Genomic DNA, 26995 nt, shown 5'->3' with positions numbered 1-26995 from the left:
TTTTCAATTTTCCACAATAAAATCTGGTATTTTTACAGTTTTATTAATGTTGGCTTCGCAGCGTATTGAAACATTTATTGGGGGTTGGTTTTGGTCGGACAGCAAAAACAATATGGTCCATCAGGTGGAGGAGTTGCCCACCAAGAGGGGTGCCAAGCCCACCTTTATTGAGTGGTTGATATTGGCCTGGGTTAGTGGTGAGTCAGAGATTTTAAAATTTTAAATATCTCAAATTTAATAACATTTAATTTTTATTTATTTTTTTTTTATTTTTAAGGTCTCATCTGGAGCGAGGTCAAACAGCTTTGGGATGTTGGCCTCCAAGAGTATCTCAACGATATGTGGAATGTCATCGATTTCGTCACGAATTCCCTCTACGTGGCCACTGTCGCTTTGAGGGTGGTGTCATTTTTCCAAGTACAAAAAGAAATGATCACGAATCCGCATGCCACTGATCTACCGCGTGAGCGTTGGGATGCCTGGGATCCAATGCTCATTTCGGAAGGTCTCTTCAGTGCGGCCAACATTTTCAGTAGCCTCAAATTGGTTTACATATTTTCGGTTAATCCACATTTGGGTCCACTGCAAGTGTCATTGTCCCGCATGGTCATGGATATTATGAAGTTCTTCTTTTTGTATGTATTGGTGTTGTTTGCCTTCGGAAGTGGTTTGAATCAGTTGTTGTGGTAAGATGGAAAACAAAACCAATAAATCATCAACAAATAAGTGATGGAGAATTTCTTTTAGGTACTATGCTGACCTGGAGAAGAAGAGATGTCCCGAGGTCTCACCCACAAATGTTCTGCTCAATATGAACGGTACCACCGATCCAAATGCCTGCATTGTATGGCGGCGCTTTTCCAAGTTAGTAATGCTTCTTATGCAGTTCTCAAGAGACTTTTTGAATTTATTTCTCCCTCTCTCTGTTAGCCTCTTTGAGACAACTCAAACGTTGTTCTGGGCCGTTTTCGGCCTCATCGATTTGGACAGCTTCGAATTGGATGGCATTAAAATATTCACGCGTTTCTGGGGTATGTTAATGTTCGGCACCTATTCGGTCATAAATATTGTGGTCCTGCTAAATCTGCTTATAGCCATGATGAATCATTCGTATCAATTAATATCGGTAGGTAGACTAGCATTTTTAAGATGTAAATGCTGAACTTGAATTTATATTTTCTTCCCCTTTCAGGAACGTGCCGATGTTGAGTGGAAATTTGCCCGCTCCAAATTGTGGATCAGCTATTTTGAAGAGGGCGGCACTTGTCCACCACCTTTTAATATAATTCCAACACCCAAGTCCATATGGTATGCCTTCAAGTGGGCTCGACGTGTCTTCTGCAGTGGCTCGTCGGCAGCGAGACGTGAACATTTGAAGACAATTAGGGTAAGTAGTTGTAAGCTTTCGATATGACGACGGTCTTTACAGCTTTCCTATACATAAGGAATTTAAGTGTTCTTCTATACATAAAAAGCTTCTCTCCAAAAATTCCTCTGACCTGTAAAAGGAGGTCCTTTGTTCAAGAAGACCTTTCGAAGACCGCTACAAAGTTATCCGACCTATAGACCATAGAAGACCTTTCAACGACCTCCAAAAATCATCCCATAAAAGGTATTTTGGCCGTTCACGACCTCCAAAATTATTCCGACCTGTAAAAGTTCGTTTGGCCATTGAAGGCCTTTCAACGACCTCAACCAACGAACGTCTTTGAAACCTCCTCTTTTCATAGAAAACTTCCGAAAGCTCTTATTTATAGAAGGCCTTTAAAAGTTGCTTTGGCCATAGAAGACCTCTCCACGACCTCCAAAAAGTCCTACGACCTGTAAAATGTCCAGTGGCCATAGAAGAGCTTTCTAAGACATACAAAAGTTAATTTGGCCATTGAAGGCCTTTTAACGACCTCGACCAACGAACTTCTTTGAAACCTCCTCTTTTCACAGAAAACGTCCAAAATATTCAAACGTCTCCCGACTTGTAAAAGGTCCTTTGGCCATAGAAAACTTTGAACGACCCTCAAAATCATCCGACCTATAAACAGTCCTTTGGCCTTTCGACGACCTCCAAAAAGTCCTCCGACCTGTAAAAGGTCCTTTGTTCAAGAGGACCTTTCGACGACATCCAAAAAGTTCTCCGACCCCTTAAAAGTTCGTAGACCTTTCAACGACCTCCAAAAATCATCTGACCTATGAAAAGCCCTTTGGCCGTTCCACGACCTCCAAAAGGTCCTCCGACCTGTAAAAGTTCCTTTGGCCATTGAAGGCCTTTCAACGACCTCGACAAACGAACGTCTTTGAAACCTCCTCTTTTCACAGAAAACCTCCGAAGGCTATTATTTATAGAAGGCCTTTGAAAGCTCCTTTGGCCATAGAAGACCTCTCCGCGACCTCCAAAAAGTCCTACAACCTGTAAGAGGTCCAGTGGCCACAGAAGAGCTTTCCAAGACATTCAAAAAGTCCCCCGACCTGTAAAAGGTCCTTTGGCCACAGAAACCTTTGAACGACCACCAAAATCATCCGACCTATAAACGGTCCTTTGGCCTTTCGACGACTTCCAAAAAGTACTCCGACCTGTAAAGGGTCCTTTGTACAAGAAGACCTTTCGACGACCTCCAAAAAGTTCTCCGACCTATAAAAGTCCTTTGACCATAGAAGAACTTTCAACGACCTCCAAAAATCAACCGATAAAAGGCCCTTTGACCGTTCCACGACCTCGAAAATTCTTCCGACCTACAAAAGTTGCTTTGGCCATTGAAGGCCTTTCAACAACCTCGTCCAACGAACGTCTTTGAAAACCCCTCTTTTCACAGAAAACTTCCGAAAGCTCTTATTTATAGAAGACGTTTTAAAGCTCCTTTGGCCATAGAAGATCTCTCCACGACCTCCAAAAAGTCCTACGACCTGTAAAAGGTCCAGTGACAATAGAAGAGCTTTCCAAGACAAAAAGTCCTCCGACCTGTAAAAGGTCCTTTGGCTATAGAAATCTTTGAACGATCTCCAAAACCAACCGACTTATAAACGGTCGTTTGGCCTTTCGACGACCTTTAAAAATTCCTCCGACCTGTAAAAGGTCCTTTGTTCAAGAAGACATTTCGACGACCTCCACAAAGTTCTCCGACCTATAGAAGCCCTTCGACCATAGAAAACCATTCAACGACCTCATCATCCGATAAAAGGTCCTTTGGCCATTCCATGACCTCCAAAAAGTCCTCCGATAAACCCCTTTAAAAGCTCTTCAAAGTTTAAAAATCGTAAAAAGTTCTTCTGGAGATATACGCCGAAATATATGCCGGTTATCCTTTCAACTGATGGCTTTTATTGGATAGTACACATTTGAATGAATCTCTCCCTTATGATTTCTCTTTTCTTCCAGCGTAAAGCTCAGCAGGCCAACGATCGTGATTTCAAATATCAGCAAATTATGCGCAACCTCGTGAGACGTTATGTCACGGTGGAGCAACGTAAGGCTGAGTCCCAGGGTGTCACCGAAGATGATGTCAACGAAATTAAACAGGATATATCGGCATTCCGTTGTGAGCTGGTGGAAATTCTCAAAAATAGTGGCATGGATACGAATGTGTCGGCGGGACAGGGAGGAGGTGAGCATTAAGAACAAGCTTAAATAATTTAATAATTAAAAATAACTATGTGGTTTCTCTTCCCCCTAGGAGGTGGTAAAAAGAATCGCCAAAAGGAACGGCGTCTCATGAAAGGTTTCAATATTGCTCCGCCGGGTTCCACAGGGTCCCTAGCCCCGGTGGCTGAATTTTCCACCTCATTGGACAATTTTGAACAGCAGCATGACATATTGTCGTCAACCCTATCGAATCTCTTTACACCGAATTTCATGCAAAAGAAGGCCACCTTCTGTGCCAGTGATAGTTTCAACAGCATGGAGTCGCCACCACCTTCGCTCATTTCCACGGTGAACACTGTGCAGTCGGCCAACAAATACAACAAATCCACACTGAAACCCTACAACAAAAGGATTGCGGGTCACAAAAAGAAATGGGGTACCCTTATCGAGGCAGCCAAAGTGGGTAATGTTTCGAAAATGTTAGGACGTTCCAAATCCGAAGATTCGGTGTGTAATTCTTCGACAACTTCGTCCCCAGTCCATGGCCAAGTGAGGGTGACCTATTCGCAAAATGGCCAGAGTTATTACAACAGCAGTAATTCGAATGAATCGACAACTGGGCCAAGTTACAATATCCCCACACCAATGGCTGGTATGCCCACACCCACCATACGCAAAGATCATTTGAAACCTTTGAACGTCAATGGACCCACCACCCTGGGTGGGCTGACAGCTGCCCTCAATGGCGGCAATGGCAGTGCCGGTGGTTCTCACTTCTTTCACACACCAACGGGTAAATGAAGTTTTCTTTTGTTTTGCCAAAAAACATTTTTTGGAACTTTTTTGTTTTTGAGTCCTTTGAAGGATAACTAACAGAGAGAAAACAAGTAGATTTGTAGGTGTTGTGTATTTACTGGAGGTATGTAAATGTATCCAAATTTGTTTTTCTTTTTTCTCCCCATTCGTTCGTTCGTTCGTCCGTGTATTTTGCGTACCTCTGTTGTGTTGCTTAAAGGTCTGACCGCTATTGCCGCTTTAAAAAAGAAACGTAAGAAATTCTCATCGAGTAAAAATATTTGCCCTGTCACCGAATCGATCTCGACATCGAATGCTGCGGATTTATTGAACGATAAGGTTTTGTATATTTGTACCTGATAACTGCACAAGTTTTTGTTTTCTTTTCATATTTTTATTGCCCACGATTTATTGCTATCGCCACCTCTACTACCAAAAAACCACCACCACCACTACTACTACTACTGCTAGCACCCTATGTACCATCACAACGAATAAATCGAAATAATAAAGTTCAAATCAGCACGTCTTACTACCACAACCATCACCTCAATATCTTCCTTCAACATCCCTCAAATCCAAAAGTTTCGGTTGATTATTGTAATAGTGTACGTAAGGCACCCCCTGTTGTTTTTTGGTTTCGGTTTTTTGAGTTTTTATGTTAGTTTTGCATGGTTGCATGAGAATTTGATTTCCTGTAGAATATAAGGATAACAAACCCCAGAATTCAAGAGAATTATATCCGACGTTCGGCTACAAAATTAACACGAAGGTCCTTTGTCAATAGAAGATCTTTCCACGGCCCTCAAAAGGTTCTCCGGCCTGTAAAAGGTTGTCTGCCCATAAAAGACCTATCCACGAACTTCAGAAAGTCCTCCGAACTGTTAAAGGTCCTTTGACCATACCAGATCCTTCATCGACCTCCAAAAACTCCTCCGACCTTTAAAAGGTTCATTGTCCATAGAAGACCTTTCCACGACCTTCTAAAAGTCCTCAAACCTTTTAGAGGTACTTTGGATAAGTTTTTCAACGACCTCCAAAAACTCCTTCGACCTGTAAAAGGTCCTTTGGTCATAAAAGACCTTTCAACGACCTCCAAAAACTCCTTCGACCTGTAAAACGTCCTTTGGTCATAGAAGATCTTTCCACGACCTCTAAAAATCCTCCGATCTGTATAAGGTCCTTTGACCATAGAAGACCTTTCAACGACCTTCAAAAATTCCTCAAACCTGTTCGAGGTACTTTGGTCATAGAAGACCTTTCAACGACCTCCAAAAAGTACTCTGACCTATAAAAGGTCCTTTGACCATATACGATCTTTCTACGACCTCTAAAAATCCCCCGACCTTAAAAAGGTCCTTTGACCAAAGAAGACCTTTCAACGACCTCCAAAAACTCCTTCGACATATAAAAGGTCCTTTTAAAAAATCCATGTCCTTGGAAAAAAATATTTTATATAAAATCCACATCTATATCTCCTTTGAAAAAAATATTTTTAAAAAATCCGCGTCCATGTGTCCTTGGAAAAAATATTTTTAAAAAATCCACATCTATATCTCCTTTGGAAAAAATATTTTTAAAAAATCCGCGTCCATATGTCATTGGAAAAAATATTTTTAAAAAATCCACATCTATATCTCCTTTGGAAAAAATATTTTTAAAAAATCCACGTCCATATGTCTTTTGGAAAAAATATTTTTTAAAAAATCGACGGGTATGAGTCCTTTGAAAAAAATAATTTTCAAAAATCCAAACAATATTTTTAAAAAATCCACGTCTGGATGTCCTTTGGAAAAAATATTTTTAAAAATCCAAAAAATATTTTTAAAAAGTCCACGTCTGGATGTCCTTTGGAAAAAATATTTTTAAAAATCCAAAAAATATTTTAAAAAAATCCACGTCCAATGTCCTTAGAAAAAATATATTTTTAAAAAGTCCACGTCTGGATGTCCTTTGGAAAAAATATTTTTAAAAATACAAAAAATATTTTTAAAAAGTCCACGTCTGGATGTCCTTTGGAAAAAATATTTTTAAAAAGTCCACGTCTGGATGTCCTTTGGAAAAAATATTTTTAAAAAGTCCACGTCTGGATGTCCTTTGGAAAAAATATTTTTAAAAATCCAAAAAATATTTTAAAAAAATCCACGTCCAATGTCCTTAGAAAAAATATTTTTAAAAATCCAAAAAATATTTTAAAAAAATCCACGTCCAATATCCTTAGATGATATATGTCCTTTGAAAAAAATATTTTTAAAAAATCCACGTCCATATGTCCTTTGAAAAAAATATTTTTAAAATATCCACGTTTGTGAATCCTTTGAAAAAAATATTTTTAAAAAATCTACGTCTGTGAATCCTTTGAAAAAAACTATTTTTAAAAAATCCACATATGTGAATCCTTTGAAAAAAAATATTTTTAAAAAATCCACGTTTGCGAATCCTTTGAAAAAACTATTTTTAAAAAATCCACATTTGTGAATCCTTTGAAAAAAAATATTTTTCAAAAATCCACGTCTGTGAATCCTTTGAAAAAAATAGTATAAAAAATATTTTTAAAAAATCCACGTCCATATGGCCTTTAAAAAAATATTTTTAAAAAATATTTTTTAAAAGACATATGGACGGTTTTTTGAAAAAAACTTTTTAAATCCACGTCCATATGTCCTTTGAAAAAAATATTTTTAAAAAATCCACGTTTGTGAACCCTATGAAAAAAATTTTTAAAAAAAATCCACATTTGTGGATGCCCTTTGGAAAAATATTTTTAAAAAATCCACGTCTGGATGCCCTTTGGAAAAATATTTTTAAAAAATCCATGTCTGGATGCCCTTTGGAAAAATATTTTTAAAAAATCCACGTTTGTGAATCCTTTGAAACAAATATTTTTAAAAAATCCACGTTTGTGAATCCTTTGAAAAAACATTTTTAAAAAATCCACGTCTGTAAATCCTTTGAAAAAATATTTTTAAAAAATCCACGTCTGTAAATCCTTTGAAAAAATATTTTTAAAATATCCACGTCTGTAAATCCTTTGAAAAAATATTTTTAAAAAATCCACGTCTGTAAATTTTTTGAAAAAAAATATTTTAAAAAAATCCACGACTGTGAGGCCTTTGAAAAAAAATATTTTTAAAAAATCCACGACTGTGAGGCCTTTGAAAAAAAATATTTTTAAAAAATCCACGTCTGTATGCCTTTTGGAAAAAATATTTTTAAAAAATCCACGTTTGTGAATCCTTTGAAACAAATATTTTTAAAAAATCCACGTTTGTGAATCCTTTGAAAAAACATTTTTAAAAAATCCACGTCTGTAAATCCTTTGAAAAAATATTTTTAAAATATCCACGTCTGTAAATCCTTTGAAAAAATATTTTTAAAAAATCCACGTCTGTAAATTTTTTGAAAAAAAATATTTTTAAAAAATCCACGACTGTGAGGCCTTTGAAAAAAAAATATTTTTAAAAAATCCACGACTGTGAGGCCTTTGAAAAAAAATATTTTTAAAAAATCCACGTCTGTGAGGCCTTTGAAAAAAATATTTTTAAAAAATCCACGCCTGGATGTCCTTTGGAAATTTTTTTTTAAAAAATCCACGTCTGGATGTCCATTGGAAAAAATATTTTTAAAAAATCCACGTCTGGATGTCCATTGGAATTTTTTTTTTTTTTTTAAATTCACGTCGGTGAATCCTTTGAAAAAAATATTTTAAAAAAATCCACGTCTGGATGTCCATTGGAATTTTTTTTTTTTAAATTCACGTCGGTGAATCCTTTGAAAAAAATATTTTAAAAAAATCCACGTCCATATGTCCTACGAAAAAATTCTTTAAAAAAAAAAATAGTATAGAAAATATACGTTTGTGAATCCTTTAAAAAATTATTTTTTAAAAAATCCACGTTTGTGAATCCTTTGAAAAAAATATTTTTAAAAAATCCACGCCTGGATGTCCTTTGGAAAAAAAATTAAAAAATCCACGTCTGGATGTCCTTTGGAAAAAATATTTTTAAAATATCCACGTCTGGATGCCATTTGGAAAAAATGTTTTTAAAAAATCCACGTCCAGGTGTCCTTTGGAAAAAATGTTTTTAAAAAATCCACGTCCAGATGTCCTTTGGAAAAAATGTTTTTAAAAAATCCACGATGGTGAATCTTTTGAAAAAATTATTTTTAAAAAATCCACGTCTGGATGTCCTTTGAAAAAAAGATCCTTAAAAAATGCACATCTAGATGTCCTTTGGAAAAAATATTTAAAAAAAACTATTTTGATTTACAATTCCCCATTTGTAAAAAGGAATGCACTTTTCTTGTTTTTGTTTCTTTGTAATTTTTTATAAAATTTTTGTAAGCATGTTTGTGTTTCTGTTCTAGAAATATTTTTGATTTTAATTTGAAATTAATAATATTTTGTATTAAAAATAATGTAATTTTTATTATGATATTTTCCCCAACCCCAAAGGCATTAAAACGTGTCTCCAGCTATCCGGCCTCCGATGGAACTGCTCAAAACAAAGATGCCGCCAATGTAGCGAAACCGAGACGCCATGAACAGACACAAAGTCAACATGACTCAGTGGAAACGTCAACGGAATTCACGCTGGCCAGTGAAAAGCAACATCTGGATCCATCGAATACATCCGTTAATTCGCGCGAGCCATTAATCAGCGGCAGTAGTGGGGCCTCAACGGGTGTGATCCATTGAATGGCACCTTTCGGGCCCACAAAATCGGCGGAGATGGAAATAAAGGGGATCCCCCTCGACACCCATCGGCCAATGAATGAAACGATTGGCAGCGTAAAAAGATTATTAATTGATTGATAAACAAAAAATCGGAGAGGAAAAATGTAAAGTGGGCACACGAAAGGCCATGTTTTCAGTAAATTGAAGAAAAAAAGAAATATTTTATTGTTTACAAATGTTTGAATGGAAATACCAAAGAATTTTGACAGTCAGCAAAGAGGATGATGATTATTTTGAATTTATTGATATTTGAGAAACTAAGAAAAAAATATTGAAAATATTGAACATGCCATTGACTGCCGAAGTATGAGGAAGTCAGAGAAGCTACATCAATACACACATCATTCAAAATTCTTCAAAAAATCATACATATTTATATACTGAAAACAATGCTGCCATATGGACAAATGCGGACAAACAACTACAAAAAACACTGCCGTTTCATTTAAAAAAAAATCGTAAAAAGAAAAAAATCCGTGAAAAGAAAAAAATTATAACAAACTACCTATAAACACTATTTTGATGAAAAATTATAAAAAATAAATAAAAGAAAACAAATAATAACAATAAACAACAACAAGTATTCAATGAAAAAATCTCCAAGATTTCTCGTCAAACGCATGAATATCCAATAAAGAAAATTAAAATAACACCAAAATGAAAGGAATATCCAAAAACCAACATTTCACTTCTAATCTCAATCACCAATGCCTACCTATAACCACCGCACAATTGCCTCGAATCACTTTCACCAAACTACCTAATCGGTTACACCTGCCCCAAAAGCAAAGACATCTGAACACATCTACATATACCTATGTATTAATCTATTCATATCTACAATTTTCGGCTCCTAATCTATATCATTCTCTATCTCTAACCCTTCCAGTAACCGTACATATCATGCACCACAAATCACCAGAAAAACAAAACGTTTTGAAAACACAATGTTTCGGCACACACGATTTTAAAATTCGAAATTTTCAAAAAAATAATCATAAAAACCCAACTCTATATAGAACACAGTGTCGGAGTATAGGCATAAGTACAAGTTTCCGGTCCATTATTGTAAAGTCTTAATCAATCTCCTATTGAACTTTTAGATGGATGAAAATCCAAAATGTTTCTGGCTGAACATTTCCAAAAATTCTAAAATGACATCTAAGAGTTCTCTATATACAGCATACATTTAAGAGGTATTCGGTAGAAAGAAATCCATCCAAAGGCGAAGACCATTAAGGGGTCTCCTACATAGGAATATAAAAGGAGATATACGAGGACTTCTAAATAAAAATGACATTACACGGTATAAAAATACGGTAGACTTTTTGGGGGCCTTTTTTGTGTTAAAGGGTTTCTTAAGATCCTCCGTTCTCTGACAGGTCTTTTATAGGTAGTAGAACCCTGTAGATAACCATGAGCATTTCCAAAAATTCTAAAATGACATCTAAGAGTTCTCTATATACAGCATACATTTAAGAGGTATTCGGTAGAATGAAATCCATCCAATGGTGAAGACCATTAAGGGGTCTCCTACATAGAAATATAAGAGGAGAAGTAAGAAGACTTCTTAATAAATATGTCATTACACGGTATAAAAAATACGGTAGCCTTTTTGGGGGCCTTTTATGTGTTAAAGGGGTTCTTAAGATCCTCCGTCCTCTGACAGGTCTTTTATAGGTAGTAGAACCTTGTAGATAACCGTTCTTCTAACATTTAAAATTAACCTTCGGAATGTATAGGTGTGTTTAGAATACTTTATATACCTCTAGAACACCCATGGAAGGTCTAATATTTAAGAAGTAACTAAACATGATTTAGATTTAGTATTTTAAAAAATCTACGTCCCTTAATTCCATAATTAATCCATGTCCTTTGAAAAAAATATTTTTAAAAAATCCACTTACACAAGCTCATTAAAAAAAATATTTTTTAAAAATATCCAGGTTAAATATTATATGTTTATTTTTTAAATCCAGGTCAAAGGGATTATTTGAAAAAAAAATAAAAATTCCACAAATGAGCCACATCCTTTGAAAATAGTATATTCACGTTCTTTGAAAAATTCCTATTAAAATATCCACGTCCTTTAAAAAGAAATAATTCTAAAATATCCACGTCCTTTAAAAAAAAATAAATTTTTTAAATCCCCGTTTTGCGTTGTTTGAAAATAATATGGGTCCCTAAAATATGTGTGCTCTGAAAAATATATATTTTTTAGAAAATTTGTGTCTATGTGTTCTTTGAAAAGTATTACAAAAATCCGCCTTAATGTGTATTTTAAAAAATATTAAATAAACACGCTTTTGAAGGAACTTCAGATTATTAACTGACAATTGAAGATACTCTGTGCATAGGGACCTGTAAAAGGCCTTCCGGGCATAGAAGACCTGTAAAAGATATTCTGATATTTAAAGACCTGTAAAAGGTCAACTGGGCATAGAAGGCCTGTAAAGTGTTATCTGTGCATAAATCTGTTAAAGACCCTTTGTGTCCTTTAAAAAAAATTTTTTTAAACGTCAAAAGTAAAGCGTCCTCATTGAATAAAAACATATAAAAAGACCCTGTATGTCCTTAGAAAATGATTTTTAAAACACATATTTTGTCTAAAAAATATTTAAAAAAAAGTTTTTGTTTATTAATCACCAAAAAATAATTTATAAAATCCATTTTTATGGATTATTTAAACACATATTTTTAAAAAAGCGACGATTATGCGTCTTCTGAAAAAAATATTGTAGAAAAAGGGTTTGGAAAAATTTAAATTAAAACATTTTGTCCTCTACATAATGAAGAATTTTTTCTACAGATGAACTTGAGACTGTCTTCTATCTGTGGAAGTCGATCTGAAGGACTTTATTGAAGAGGGGATCTTGACAGGACCTGTGATGACTTCCACAGAAGGTTTAGGGAACTCATTTATCCATAGAACAAAAAGCAAAATACTCATTTTTATAGACGACCCAAAGAATACAATCGAAAGTAAACAATAAAAAATCCAGAGGAGGGTCATCTATTTTCTGAGAAGTTATTTTATGAACAGAAGGCTTTGAGAAGATTTTCTTTCTATAAAATAACATGTGAATGCCTCCTGTCTGTTGAATCTTTTACCCATATAAGGATTGAATATTGATTGCAAATATTTTTCTATGATTGGTCTGATATCTTAAGAAGTCTAGAGGAGGTCTTCTATCTACAAAAGCTCTTGACAAGTTCCGCAGAGGAAGATCTTGTTCCATTTATAGAAGGTCCTGAGAGACATTTTATGTGTGGAGGTGTTGAAAATATAATTTAACTACAGTACAGCTGGTAGTAATCTTTCAAATAGAAACATTTAATGGAATCCCAGTGGAGGACTTCAGTGATCAGTGAGTTATTTTATACACAGAAGTCTTTTAAAGGATATTTGAGGTTATACAGATTCTTAGAGATCGTCTTTCCATAAAAGTTCTTCCACGAGGCTTCTACAACATAGTACCTGGTCTTGCCACAATTTGGAAGAGTTTTCTTTAAGAAAGTCTTATAAAAATTATTGAATTGATTGAATTATTGAATCCGGAGAGGAATATTTTTTTGTGACGAAAGATATACTCCAAGAGACCTCACCAAAGTGAAATGAAGTCCATACAGTGAATCATTGAATTGGTGCAAGAGAAATACTCGACATGTCTATGGCATCACCGCACAGTGACTCGAATGCTATTTTTCGAATAATTCCTCATATTTTGCCATTTTTTTTTAAATTATTTAACTTTAATTTTTGGGGGAATATATATTTTTAAAGGCAAGAGAGCATTTGTTGGAGTTAAATAACTCCAAACCGTAAATTTTTTTGTTATGAAAGATATGCCCAACTTTACATTCGAATGGGTGACTAAAATTCTAGACCAAAAACTTGTTCTAATCGTCCGACATTCATACAAACATAACATAAAACCATTTAAGTTTGTGTAACTTTCCGTTAAATCGTTCATTTCCATGAGATATAAACACAATAATTTCTAAATCCATACAGTTTACATTTGAACGATGTTATACACCAAACTACAAAAAGAAGAAGAAGAACAACAACAACAAACAAATATCATATCAATGGTAAAAGTTGCCTTAGAATCGAAGAAAGATGTTCGTTTTTTTTGTAAAATTTACAAAATGTCAGGATACTACACACGCACACACACCAACATACATAGAACAAAATAACATGAAATAGCAATTGCAATAACAAGGATGTTAACTTATACATTTTATGGGATCATGTACATTACGATCCATATCGACAACAGGATATATTTTTTGGAGTCAGAAGACCAAATAGGTCTTGTTTCATTTCCCAACCACAGTCCAGAAAGGGTACTCAATTGGATGAGGATGAAAATCTTTTTCGAGTTTTGCCTTTTTAAGGCGAAGATCATATGTTTTATGATTTAAGTGTTTGTTTTCTCTTTCGAGACGAGCTTAATGATCTGAAATTTGCAGTGAAAAGGAAAGCCAGATAGACACTATCACACACTCACCACTATGCGACGCGTTTCGCCGTTGGCTAAGCGGCTCATCAGGCATATTTGATGTGGATGATGGCTTACAAGGGCCGTTCTCTGGAAAGTAGTATATATTTCGAACTTATTGCAAATTAGCATATGCGAATTATACACTAGAAACTCTCCAGGTTCGACTCAAGTTCTATTGGCAGATCTTTTTCACAGCAACGTTTTGTTTTTGTAGTGATGGATTTTTTGTCCACAACAACTACATTGCTTCCAATGCATACACTTGTTTTAGTGCTGCTTTAGGAAGACGGGTTAATGGCTCTGAACGTAGAGACGGCAACTTCTAGTTGGATGCACACAGAGGTCCGAAAGCAGCACTAAAACAAGTGTATGCATTGGAAGCAATGTAGTTGTTGTGGACAAAAAATCCATCACTACAAAAACAAAACGTTGCTGTGAAAAAGATCTGCCAATAGAACTTGAGTCGAACCTGGAGAGTTTCTAGTGTATAATATAAGTTCGAAATAATAAGTTCGAAATATATACTACTTTCCAGAGAACGGCCCTTGTAAGCCATCATCCACATCAAATATGCCTGATGAGCCGCTTAGCCAACGGCGAAACGCGTCGCATAGTGGTGAGTGTGTGATAGTGTCTATCTGGCTTTCCTTTTCACTGCAAATTTCAGATCATTAAGCTCGTCTCGAAAGAGAAAATCTTTTTCCTTGGGTAAAATGTATTTTACGATCCCATAAAATGTATTTGTTACAGGACACACATGGAATAATATTGACAACAAAATAATATTAATAAACTACAAATTTTTGGATGAGCATTTAATACAAGACCCCTCGTACATACAAACCAACAAACAAACCAAAGAAATAGAAAATAACAATAAATTACCTAACAAACGAATACCAAAGTTTTTCTTTTTTGAAAAAGGAAATAGAATGTAAACGACAAAAGAATATGCAATTAACATTATTTTATACACAGATTTTAAGAGAAGAAAAGTTAAAATACATAGAAAACATACATAAATATATATACCTATCTACAAATATAAACAAGCATACAGTGTTGCACAAAATTGAGGCAATTGTTATATAACAACATGGAAGTAATTAAATCGCCTGTTGAAATTACCCCCTATTAGATAAAGATCTTTGAAGTTTTACACAGGCTCCCGCAATTCATTCACAAAGGACTATTAGAATTTGTCTTGAATACGGTATAGCCGCAATATGTCTGTTAACATGGATTGTCTATTGCACTTACTCTGTTCCAGAGCATGAATGAATCTAATTTTGCATTTTTTTCGACATCATATTGGAAAATCAGTTATGGAGATACTACTTTGAAGTTTTACACAATCATTGACAAAAGTTTGTAGCAATTGTAGTAAATTGTTAGGGAAGTCTGTCTCTGTCTGCAAAAGTGAGCGATTCGAGAATGAGATGTTGAAATTTGACAGAGTTTACAAATTCTTGCCGGCACATTTTTTTAACTCCTTGCAATTACCTCCAACTCTTCTTTTCGAGATTTTTTTTGAGATAGAAGCTGGTAATGGGTATTACAGCCTATAACAAAAAATTGCGTATGCAGGTTCAGTTTTCGTATAGCCCCTATTGAACGATACCTCCCGATATTCTGCATTTTGATGATTTTAGGGGCATTACTCACCAGAGCGGGGGGAGGTACCAGAAGGAGTGGTCCGGCATATTCCACCTTCACATTTTGTTTTGATCGAAATATTGAGATGTGTTAAGTTTGAAAATAATAGGATTCTCATTTCGCATTCCAGAAGCTTCATGGTAATTCAAAATGTTGACACCTTTGTGGCGGAGGAACCAGAAGGAGTAGACCGATATACAGGGTGAGATAAAAAAAACTGCAACCAACTTCATGCTGCTATCATTTCCAAGCCACACGTCCGACATTATTCCAGAGACAGCTCATTATATTGCTTACAAGCGTACAAAAGGGTTTTAGTGAGAATTTTCCAAAAAAAAAAAATTATTCGTGATGGAATTTAAGCGTAGAGCACTCCAGCATTTCAATGTGAATAAATCTTTTGTGTCTCGTACCATCGGAACTGTTTCAAATTTCAATAATCTTCTATCATAAAATGCTATAAATTTACGATTGGCCCCTAATGTCAGTTCTGTTTTGAGATTTTTGTAGTAAACGCATGAGAAATAAACGTTAATGAACAATGCTACGCTACACTGCTCCAGAACGCGGAATATTGGTCTGTTGATCAATAATCGGTCGGTAACTTTGGCACAACGTGAATTTCGTCGCAGATTTCCTGGACGTCCAACGTCCTCTCGCCTCGAAGAGACTGGCAAAACAAAACATGCTGCTAGGCGACTAGTCGACAGCCTTTACAGCGAATATTGGTACAAGATTTGAAGATGTTTCCGTACAAAGTTTAGATGGTTCATTAGCTGTTAGCTGCTGGCCGCCAATCGCGTCTAATACACGCTCACACCGTCCTTAATCGTCACCAAGAAGAGGATGATTTTTCATTAAAAATAATCATGAGTGATGAGGCCCATTTCCTTCTTTGCGGGTACGTAATAAAGCAAAAGTTACGGTTCTTACTGGAAAACCACGAAGAGCTCAAAGTCACTGTACGGTATTTTCTTCGAAGAGGTCGCGTGCCAAACGGTTACTGTGAATGGTGAGAATGCAATGGCTAGAAAGCAATGATCAACGACTTCTTTTTGCCGCAACTTGATGAGTTGGAATTGGAAAACACATGGTTCCAACAGGATGATGTAACGGCACACACTACACGTTCCACAATCGATATGCTGAAGTATGCATTTCCCGGGCTCCTAATCTCCCGTTTTGGCGATTTGCACTGATGGGCTTTTTAAAGTCGAGGGTTTATGCCAACAAGCCTCAGACTCTTTCCGATCATAAAGACAATATTCGTCAAGAATGTGGTGACCTATCGCCGCAGCTTTGGTCAAAGTGGTGGAAAATGCCATAAAAATGGATCTAATGACAAACTGTGGCGGCGGCTATTTACATGACATCATATTCTCGACTTAATGTAACAAAAACTAAAACTAAATTGCAGCCAAAAACATCGGAAGTTTACTTTTGCGCCACCTTGTATATCATTATACCCTCCACCATGCAATACAGGTTGCCAATATTTTGGAAGTAGCCGAACAAATATCAAACCAAATTGGCTTTAATTTCACATTTTAGATTGCCAGTCGGATTAATTTCTCGTAATATAGTTCAACGTAAGGTCAACTTTTAGACGCAGCTTCAATACAACGTTACCGACATTTCGAAAATTTAAAAGTGTGATTTTTAGGTATTATATGTATGACAACACTGGTTTAAACAACTTACGTACATTTCGTGTTTTGTTTCACTGTCAAATATCTTCAGTTTCGTCTATAATTTTACCATGAATCGTCTTACAAAAGAACAACGTTTACAAATTATTGAATTTTATTACTTTTGATCTGTTAAGAATGTTAACAAAAAGTGTGTTCAGCGATGTTTGTTGCTTTTGTAAAAAAAAATAGGATATTTGTAATTTATGTGTACACCTTACTTATTGCACCATTAAATAGAATATCTCCTTTCAATACAAATTGCCTCATTTTTTCCTTAAATTTCAACTATTTCTAAACCCCTAATGATAAGGTCAATTTTCAATAGAGATTCGAAAAGGTTTTCCCACACTGTAATAATAATTGTCTCACTTTTGAGCAACACTGTAAACAAAAACATATATTTATTGCTAGCAATAATCACAAAGCAACCAAAACAACAAATGCATATATGAAGTAACATAGTTATTTAATTTAGATAAAATGTTTTTGTTTTTATTGTAGTTGAATGACAAAACAGACGTTTTTAGCAAAAGAAAAAGCAACAACAACAAATAAACTATTTTATAAGGGAAATATATATAACAACAGATATTATACAACAACAATAAGACATACTTAGTGAAACATTTAAACATTTTGTGTTTATTTTTCCAAATTTTATTAAAAAAAAAAAAAAAAACTATTTCAAAAATGTGTTTTTTTGCTGTTGTTTCTAAAAAACGATTTAGCCACAGTTTCCTACAAAGCGTGCTATGTATTTTCTGAAGACATACATTCATTACCAAAATATATTTAGCCGGAATACTGTCAGAGTAAACGTTTCAAAAAATATATACATATATACTCTGTTCCAGAATAGCAAGAATTTAAAAACTTTTACTTCGGTAAACGATTTTTACTTTATGATATCGAAAAAAAATGTAAAACTAATGGATTCTTGTAAGTTCTGGAACAGAAAAATATTTTTTTTATTTCCAACACATTTTTCAGTTTATAAAGTAGCTTTTAATTTTTTCCACTTCAAATTATTTTGTATTAATTTCTATAAATACCCTTTGATTCTTTTATTTAATTTTTATTTTTTTTTTAATAAAAAAACATCAAAACATGACTAACATTTATACCAAATACAAAACAAAAACTATGATAGTAACTTGAAACCAAAGCAAAGCACAAAACTGCTAAACAAAGAAACCTAAATAATCAATGATTATGATCGAATTCAAATGATAACTATTATTATTTATAAGAAAAAAAAAAACAAAACAAAAAAATATAATAATATTGTCATACAAAACAAAAAAAGATATGTATTAATACAAAACATATATATACTGTTATTTGCACTCGAACAAATAGAAGAAAAACAAACAAATAAAGAACAAAATTGATACAATTCCCAAAAAAGTGTTTCTTTTCTGGCAACATAAATATAGCGATTTCATTAAACAAATAATTGGCAACACTGATCGTGATTCTCAAGAATGTGGGTTTCAATTACTACTTACCGCTTTAAAATGATGAACAGCCGCTTACACAGTCAGTAATTTGTCAACACAGAAAGGTAAGGTTAATTACAATGTTTCGCTTGTTTCAAACACAAATTTCAAAAATCTTCCCTTCTTTATGTACACTTCATATTTATTAATTCATTTTGTGAGCTTCTACAAAGCCAACAAGGACACACACATGCTTCATTTAACAACCGACTTTTTTCACTAGATTTCTTTTCATAGTTGCTTACTTTCATCAATATTCTTTCAATATTCTCTTATATGACTTTTTCCGGAACGAAAACAACACAATTTCATTTTAATGTTCACTTTTAATAAATTAATTTTTTAACACAAATGCCCATGAACGTTTTTGCAACAAGTAATTTTCCGTTTGTTATTGCTTCTTCTTCTTACCGTAATTCATTCACGAAGGAATTATAGCTTTTTGCCTTCAAATAGTAGTAGTAGTAGTAAAATATTTATTGAGTCTTCTATTTTTCGGTTACAATATGTTGTACTTATCGATAACAACGGTGATAATCAAAAAACGCAAAATTATAATCGTTTTGTTTTGCTGCACATTGACGTTCGTTAATGCTACATGCAAAGTGAATAAACAGAAATTTACAAAATGTAAACAAATGGGAAGAGATTTTTAGACTTGCTTGCGGTCTATATTTTAGCGTGCAGAGTACATATCTGCATAACTACTTAAACACTAGTTAACACTTATATACTAAAATAAATAAATATGTGAACAGTGTGACAATTTTAGGTAGGTATATATGAATTGAGATCATATATAATGTAATGTCGAGATTTTACATGAAAAAAAAAAATTGCGAAAGCAATTATTGTGATAATTGACAATTACCTACAATATGTAAAGAGAACATTAATTGTGTAACATATTAATTGTAAAATTATAACGTTAAGAAACATGAGGTGTGAAATGATCTATTTATGTGTAATTTTTCAGGTACTACGTGACTTAAGTCTAAAATGTATATAAAAATATCACAGAATCATTTTTTGCATTCATTTATCCCCTATGTGTTCCGGGACTCGTCTTGGTAAAAAAAGCAGGTAGAAAGTACTGGCCAGAACTGTTGTCAAGATTTTCATTTAGAACTCCTACTGGTGAAAGGTAAGTTGAGCCGGACCATAAAATATTTTGTTCAGCAGCATATATTTCATTTAAAAGTTCATTATTATGTACGGCTAGGTTTTCCACAAATCTCCTTTGGAGGTTGAGAGCATACGTGCAGAATGGCAGAATGTTTGCGCAGGTGTAAATGTGCTGATTTGAGAAGCGCTTGGAGGGATTTTGGAAGTTTTTTCCCACACATTTCCTCAGGATTTTTCGTTCAAACATTTCAATTTCATTTGCCACTGTCGGGGAAATCGAAAACCACATTGGGAAACCATAATACATAATTGGACGAATGGCGACTTTATATAGGAGCAACTTAGTACTCTGTGGCAGATAAGTATTGCACATGATGTATGATAAACGACCAGCTGTCATTTTGGCTTTTTTCAGGGCGGCTCTGGCGTGATCATTAAATTTAAAAAGGTTATTTATGTTTATTCCCAAATATTTTAAGGTGTTCCTAAAAGGGATTTCTGTTCCATCAAGCGAGAGATTCAATAGTTTGGATTCAGGCACTACTGTTCTATGGCATTTTCCTGAAGCGTTTCTAATGCAAATTGCCTCCGACTTCGCAGCATTTATGGAAATTCCCCATGTAGTGTAATATGCTTTTATAATTTGAAGATGGTACGCTGCATTATTGAGAGCAGTAATTGGTGAGTTGTTATGACTATATATCAGGCAATCATCCGCGTATAAAATAGATTTAGAATTTTCGGAGACATGAGGAAAATCATGAAGGAACAAGTTGAACAGTTGGGGTGACAGAACGCTGCCCTGGGGAACACCACTTTCTATTGCGCCAAAATTGGACATATAATCATTGATAATAACAGTAAATTTTCTGTTATTTAAAAAGCTTGAAAACATCTTGACCAGAAACGGATCCACGTTCAGTTTAATTAATTTATAAATAATTCCTTTGTGGTATACAGAATCAAATGCCTTCTGGATATCTAGAGAGATTGCCACTGTACATATTTTCTCTCTTAGGTGACTCGTTATATCATTGTGAAATTTAAGTAAGGCGTGATTTGTAGAGTGAGCTGGTTTAAATCCAAACTGAAATGGGGAAATAGGGTTAATAATAAATTCGTTTTCTAACTTTTCGTGTAACACGCGCTCGAAGATTTTTCCAATGTTTGAAAGTAAGGAAATAGGACGAAATTCGCCAGGATTTATGCTGCTAGGCCTTTTCTTTATTGGGATAATCTTCGCCGACTTCCACGGTTCTGGAAAGTATCCGTTATTTAAGCAATTATTAAAAATTATTGTTAGAAAATTAATTGCTGTATCTGGGAAATTTCTAATCACATAGTTTGATATGCCGTCTAGCCCACTTGATTTCTTCTTCTTTAAACAGGCAATTTGAGATTTAACAACGGAGGTAGAAGTGAAGTGATAAGTGTCAGGATTATCCAGCGAGTTAAATTCTTCATTAAATGTGTATATATGAGTAGGAATAGGATCTAAACATGATGAAATAGAATCTTCAATATCTGACGGTGGCTCATCGGGAACGTTTTCACGGAATGTATTCACATAGTGGCTATAAAAAGCATTGGCAATATCAGGACCGTTGGAAATAGTTACATTATTTATGTGTAGTTTTTGGCAGAAGGAAGATTTTGCTTTTCCAACAATTTGGTAAACTTGCTGGAAAGCTGAGGGTCCTGGCTTAATATTTTTTAATTTGTTGTTAAATAATTTAGCCTCTTCGTTTTTTATAAGATCCTTAATTATTATCTTTAATAATTGTATTTGCTTAGATAGGAGGTTGTACTCACTGCTTAATCTGTTTCCATTTGTGTGAAAGATATTTTTCAACTCCCTTTGCCACTGGTGTTTTATTTTAAGAATCTTCTTTATGTTTTCAGGGAGTGCAATTTTATGATCTCTAAACTCCACTTTTTCGGAATGCTGATCGTGTATGGAGTGGAAGGTATTTTCGAATCTGTTTATATAATCGTCTACTTCTTGGTTATTTAAATTTCTATTTTTAGGTGGCAACGTTTGGCGAAGAGCTGAGTCAAAGTCCCGACGATAGGTTACCCAATTTGTGCATTTATAAGATGTAAAGACTGGAGGAGACTTCAATGCAAGACTGGCCGTGTTAAAAGCTAATTCCAATTTTAACGGGAAGTGATCCGAAAAAGTGGAAAGCGATGAGATGTTGTAATTAGCAGCATTGTAGTCAATCAAATTTGGACTAATAAGAAAATGATCAAGGAATGAGGATCCGTTTGGGTATGAAGGCGTTGAGCAACAAATTCTACTAATTTTAGTGGAATTATCAAGCAACCAACTATAAAGAGCTTTACCATTAGTATTGTCAATGAGATCTCCCCATGATACATTTTTGGAGTTGAGGTCTCCGCCAAGAATGAACCCGTCATATTGTGATGTTGCCGATAGACAGTTATTTAGTCCGTTTATAAGTTGCAGAGAATTGTAGTTACATGGGATATAGAGCGATCCCAACATATATTTACGTATGATGTTACCTCTTGTTTCGATTTCTACAAAAACAGTATTGAAATTAATGTTTTCAATATCAATTCGTCTGTAATTGAGGTTACTTTTTAGTAATATGGCTACTCCTATGTGTGAGTAGTCATAAATAAAGTTGTAACCGCATATTTTTATTCTTTTATTTCTGCGAAGATGCCACTCTTGTATAAACGCAACGTCAATATTGTGATTTATGAGGTATTTTTGCAACTCAATTTGTCGGCTACGATCTAGTAATGAACGTACGTTAAAGGTTAGGAAATTAAGAGTTCTATGGCCCATAATTTTCCTTAACTTTTTTTAAGAGGCTCATAAACTTAGTTGTTGCCTCACTTTTTGACATTTTGTTGTATTCAGCTAGGAAAATTTCAATTTCTTGTTCCAAGCTGAGCTCTTCTGGCTGCAAGAATAGACTGGATAGTTTCAAAAACTCGTCAATGATGGATGATTTTGTACTGTGGCAAGGCCTGGGTCGTAAAAAACTTGCAAAAGTTTTGTTTGGTGAGACTAAGCTGGTTGATAGGGCAAGTTTGACATTTTGTTTGGCAGTTTCCGTCGTTTTTATTGCTGTTTCAATACGTTGTCTTCGAGTTGCAACGTAGTTTTTGTAAGCGGGACAACCCTTCCAATTTGCAGTATGACCAGTTGCTTTGCAATTTACACAATATGGATCAGAAGTATCGGATTTTAGTCTCTGACACTCACCTGGCAAGTGAATTTTGTCACATTTTACACATTTGCGGACTGAGGCACAGTTCTTTGATAAATGCCCCCAGGCTTGGCATCGACGGCATTGTATATCCTGATCCTTTCTTTTTGGCTTCTCCCAAAAAACTGGTTGTTTCTGTATATATTTAATGTGAGAAATATCGCTTAAAGATTTGCCTGGTTCTAATGTGATCAAGAGAAGACCAGTATCAATATTTTCTTTTATAGACCTAGGTGTTGTAAATTTGGTAACCTTCGAAACAACATTGGGAATTATTTCATCGAACAGGGTTTTAATGTTATCTACGTCAATGTCATGATACAGACCTCTTAGTACAAATGAGACTTTTTTCAATTCCTTCGGGGTGAATGTATACGCCTGTACTGGGTTTTCGCGCAATTTCTCCATCATTGCTATGTGAGCTTCGGGATCTGAAAGATACAGTTTGCATTTATTCATACCCGTATTTTTAAGCTTGTATTCTATTTGTCTCCATGTTTTCTAGCTGTTCAACTAGTCGTTTTACATTGATATTGTATAAAAAATTGGCGGACAAAAAGTTTTTCTGGATTTCTGCTTGTCAGTCACTGTTTTTGGCTCATCAATGTTGCGATTGGGAGGACGTTGCTGCTGAGTGCTTTCAATTTCTAGATCTGCAAACATTGCAAATCTATTTTGATTGTTAGGATCATAGTTTAGTCCTGTGATATCAATCTCCGCCGGAAGGGATCCATCTTCTAGCCGTAAACGCTTATTGTTGTTGTTGTTGTAATTAATTGTTACAGGTGGTGTAAGGTTCTGTTGCAGTGGATTTTCAATGTCCATTGCTGATGAAGTATGTGGTGCAGGTATCATCAGATTCGGTAGCATCTGATAGAATACCTGCTAAAATTAATAGACACTTGCAGATAATATTAAATATTTGGGTAAAAAAAAAGAGCGCTAATAAAATTGCGACTAGACTGTTAGGGTTCTCCAACACTTCAAATACTTTGGCTGTTAAAATGCACAGTAAATTGTTGAGGGAAGTACCGCTTAGCAGCATTCGCTGTGATCTCTGAAATATGTTTTAAACTGCTCCTTTTAATTATGAAGCACTCCTGAAAAATTCAGCAATTGTGATGTTTTACTTAAAAAATTGTTGCGTTCATCCTCATTGTTAAATTTTTATAATGTGCAATTTAATGCACCGAACGTGCTGAACGCCAGCCAAAAAAGAGAACCGGATACGCAGGGCGGCCGGCTAAATTTTAAAAAGTGATGCCAAGTTTCATGTTGTGTATTGTACAACATGAGAGACATGTTGCAAAAATACAACACTGGGGATAATAGTGGGTAGGTAGAACACCTGATAAAGGTAAATAATAAATGTCAGGGAAATTGTGGGAAAATCTTGGAAAAGAGGGAAAGTTTGGTTGAGCGTCCTTGGTGGCCGTATATAAAGCACAGAGAGGGCTAAAAGCGCCATTATTTCAAAGTGATGTGGAACAGAAACAGTTCAGTCAATTTTTAAATGTTTTTTTTTTGTGAATAGAAAAAGGAAATACTAAATTGGCAGTTACAATTTGTGTGTTTTATTGTTTTATTTGTGTGGCGTATCTAAACAATTTGTAAGTGTTGATTTGTAAGTGATGTTATGTCGGATGTGTTGTGTTAAGTTTTGTGTTCTATTTAGGAATAACGCCGCGCATAAATCCACAATTGGACAACGCCATCCGACTGGGACGACAAAGAAGCGGGCATCCCCAACAATTATTTTTGTATCGCCAGGTGCGGCACAGGGGTTCCAGGCAACGAAAAGGTTCTGGAAACGGCCAAAAGACCTGGGAAACTGCCAGTGGATAACCCTTGGAACAGGCAACAGTACCAATCCGGGAAGCTAACCAGTAGATCCCACCTAAAAATCTGTAAAAAGAAGATAAAAAGTTGCCTAAGTATACCGTTGTGAAGGTAATGTAATTCAAAATTTAAGTTACTTACCAAAGAAAAGAAAGAAAGCCAAATCCCGCTGAAAAAAGTCACATGAAGCTCCTTTTCCTTTGACGGAAACACCAGTGAAAAAAGAAAAAAATATGAAATTCATCAATTAATCCGAATTTGACCAAAAGAAAAAAAAAGAAGCTATAAAAAAATATTTGTTTGTTAGTGTGTAGTTTAGTATATAAGTTAAACGTAGTGTTTGTAGTTAGATAAATAGTGCTTAAGATACAAATGTGAGGAAAATTAATGCCCATTAAATCTTATTGTTAGTGAGTGTAGGGTTGCCTCAGAATTTTACAGCTAGAAAATTTTGATTTTGCTGTTTGGGACAAGGATTTGAAATGCCCAAAAGATTTGTCTAAGTGAGCTCCTTTAGGCAGAAATTTAAAGTACTTGTATTGGCCAAAATTGGCGCTTCTAGCAGGGTAATAAAAAAGGTAATCTGAGTATTGACTCACAATTTTTGTTTTTCGTTCGGGTGTTAATAATCCAGTTTTTTTATGTGTTCGTGTTGAAATTAGTTTTAAGAGAACGATAATGATTCTAATAAATAAGCTTAATGTCTAATTGTCTAAAGAAATAATATGTTGTGCTAAATTTTATTTGTGAGAGAGGAGGTTAGGCGTTGTATGTGAGTGTGTGTGGCTTTTTGGGGCCCTTTTTAATTTTTTTTGAGTGTATTTGGACTAAAGGGTCAAGGATGGGTGGGCATAGTGGGGGAGCAATAATATCAAGCTCCTGTGTCATAGGTGTATGTTGTGTATGTTTGTTTTCAGATTTTCTGTGTTTGTGTTTATTCCAGTACAATTCTTTAAGTGTTCATTCCCTAGGGTTGATGGTGGCAGGGTTGAGAACCCCCTGGATTAACCGCTCCCTCCTGAGCTAGTGCGGAACCCCACCATAACGCCGAGTAGGCTGAATGTAACAAAATACACACTGTTTAACATTTTACTTATTATACTTATTGTTATTGAGCACAAACCTACAAAGCCGACAATGACACACATACATGGTCATCTTTACTCGATTCTCTGTAATAGATTTATTTTCACATTAACTAATTTTTACAAGGATTTCAACAATATTCTTTTATAGAAATTTTCCGGACGTAAAAAGCAACACATTTAAATGTTCTAATCTAATAATTTAATTTACAACACAAATATCAATAAACATTTCTGTGATTTTTTTCGTTTGGTACTGTTTCTTTTTCAACAATTCATGAAGGATTGATAGCACTGTGACTACTGTACAGCTGAAATGTTTCTGTTAAAATGTACTGTATACAGTTACATGTAGTGTAGCACTACGTTACTACACCCGATTAAATAACATTTAAGTAGAAACAGAATAAAAATTGATAAAGTGTATTAATCCCTTTTCTCGCAACCCTCCAGCCCAATTATTTTTGACATTTGTTATCAACAACTACACAAGCCACATCCTTATTGGACTTTCCTTAGAATTTTTTTAAGAGATTACATCCTTTACTTTGACTTTACCACCTTGGAAGGCTACACCATTTTATTTAAATAATCACGTGAAATTATTTAATATTTAATACCCAAATGTCAATGCCAGCCGATGTCCGTAGTCAAACCAACAACGACATACACACATACTCCATATTATTCGATATTTTTTAGTAGATTTCAATATTATTTTTCTCAAGAATATACATTACATTTTATAATTTAATATATAACACAAATTCCAATGAAAGTTATATGCAGCCACAAGTGATTATTGTTTCATCTTTCCGCAGTTCATTTACGAAGGAATGATAGCACGTGGCCGTTAGCCTGTACAGCAGTTATAAATTTTATTAGATCCTGTGTTTTGACACAAAACACCAATAAAACAGAATAAAATTCGAGTGAAATTTTGCTACTGTGAGCTGAGAGTTTTCTGAATATTGCAGGAGGAGAAATGTCCAATAAAATTGTTAACGTTTGATGTTTTAGTGTTCCCCGCAATTCATTCACAAATCAATGATAGCTGTTGCCGTTAATGCTGTACAATCGCAATGGTAACAGACACCATGTTGTTGAGGTTTTTTCATGATAAATTTTTGGGAATATTTTTTTATTCAAGGACCATCAATGCTATAAACATGAATTTTAAAAAAAATCAAGGACTATAACAGTTGTATATATTCGTAAATTTGTTAAGGATTTTTTC

The 26995-nt window shown here is 34.6% G+C and overlaps 1 protein-coding gene and 2 long non-coding RNA genes across 3 annotated transcripts in view; 2 read left to right on the top strand and 1 right to left on the bottom strand.

Annotated features, from left to right (window-relative positions):
• The window catches only part of LOC101887708 (transient receptor potential-gamma protein), a 65227-nt gene extending 56053 nt beyond the window's left edge, over nucleotides 1-9174 (top strand). The window contains exons 11-19 of the mRNA XM_059130317.1: nucleotides 39-197; nucleotides 278-686; nucleotides 748-864; nucleotides 931-1126; nucleotides 1193-1387; nucleotides 3371-3596; nucleotides 3666-4367; nucleotides 4590-4708; nucleotides 8826-9174. Coding sequence (XP_058986300.1) covers nucleotides 39-197; nucleotides 278-686; nucleotides 748-864; nucleotides 931-1126; nucleotides 1193-1387; nucleotides 3371-3596; nucleotides 3666-4367; nucleotides 4590-4708; nucleotides 8826-9068 — 2366 coding nt within the window. The 3' untranslated portion in view covers nucleotides 9069-9174. The remainder of the gene's footprint in view (nucleotides 1-38; nucleotides 198-277; nucleotides 687-747; nucleotides 865-930; nucleotides 1127-1192; nucleotides 1388-3370; nucleotides 3597-3665; nucleotides 4368-4589; nucleotides 4709-8825) is intronic.
• Nucleotides 9175-24308: 15134 nt separating this feature from the next.
• On the top strand, nucleotides 24309-24740 carry LOC131806334 (uncharacterized). Its single transcript, XR_009344011.1, has 2 exons — nucleotides 24309-24444; nucleotides 24510-24740. It is a non-coding gene; the product is annotated as an uncharacterized LOC131806334 (long non-coding RNA).
• On the bottom strand, nucleotides 24386-25941 carry LOC105261535 (uncharacterized). Its single transcript, XR_009344010.1, has 3 exons — nucleotides 25797-25941; nucleotides 24815-25729; nucleotides 24386-24739 (listed from the first exon to the last, which is right to left on the bottom strand). It is a non-coding gene; the product is annotated as an uncharacterized LOC105261535 (long non-coding RNA).
• Between the last annotated feature and the right edge of the window lie 1054 nt (nucleotides 25942-26995).

This window comes from Musca domestica, unplaced genomic scaffold (genome assembly GCF_030504385.1).
Source record: "Musca domestica strain aabys unplaced genomic scaffold, Musca_domestica.polishedcontigs.V.1.1 72, whole genome shotgun sequence".
NCBI lineage: Eukaryota > Metazoa > Arthropoda > Insecta > Diptera > Muscidae > Musca > Musca domestica.
The sequence above is the reverse complement of the archived record's forward strand: the minus strand, read 5'-3'. Positions and strand labels throughout refer to the sequence as shown.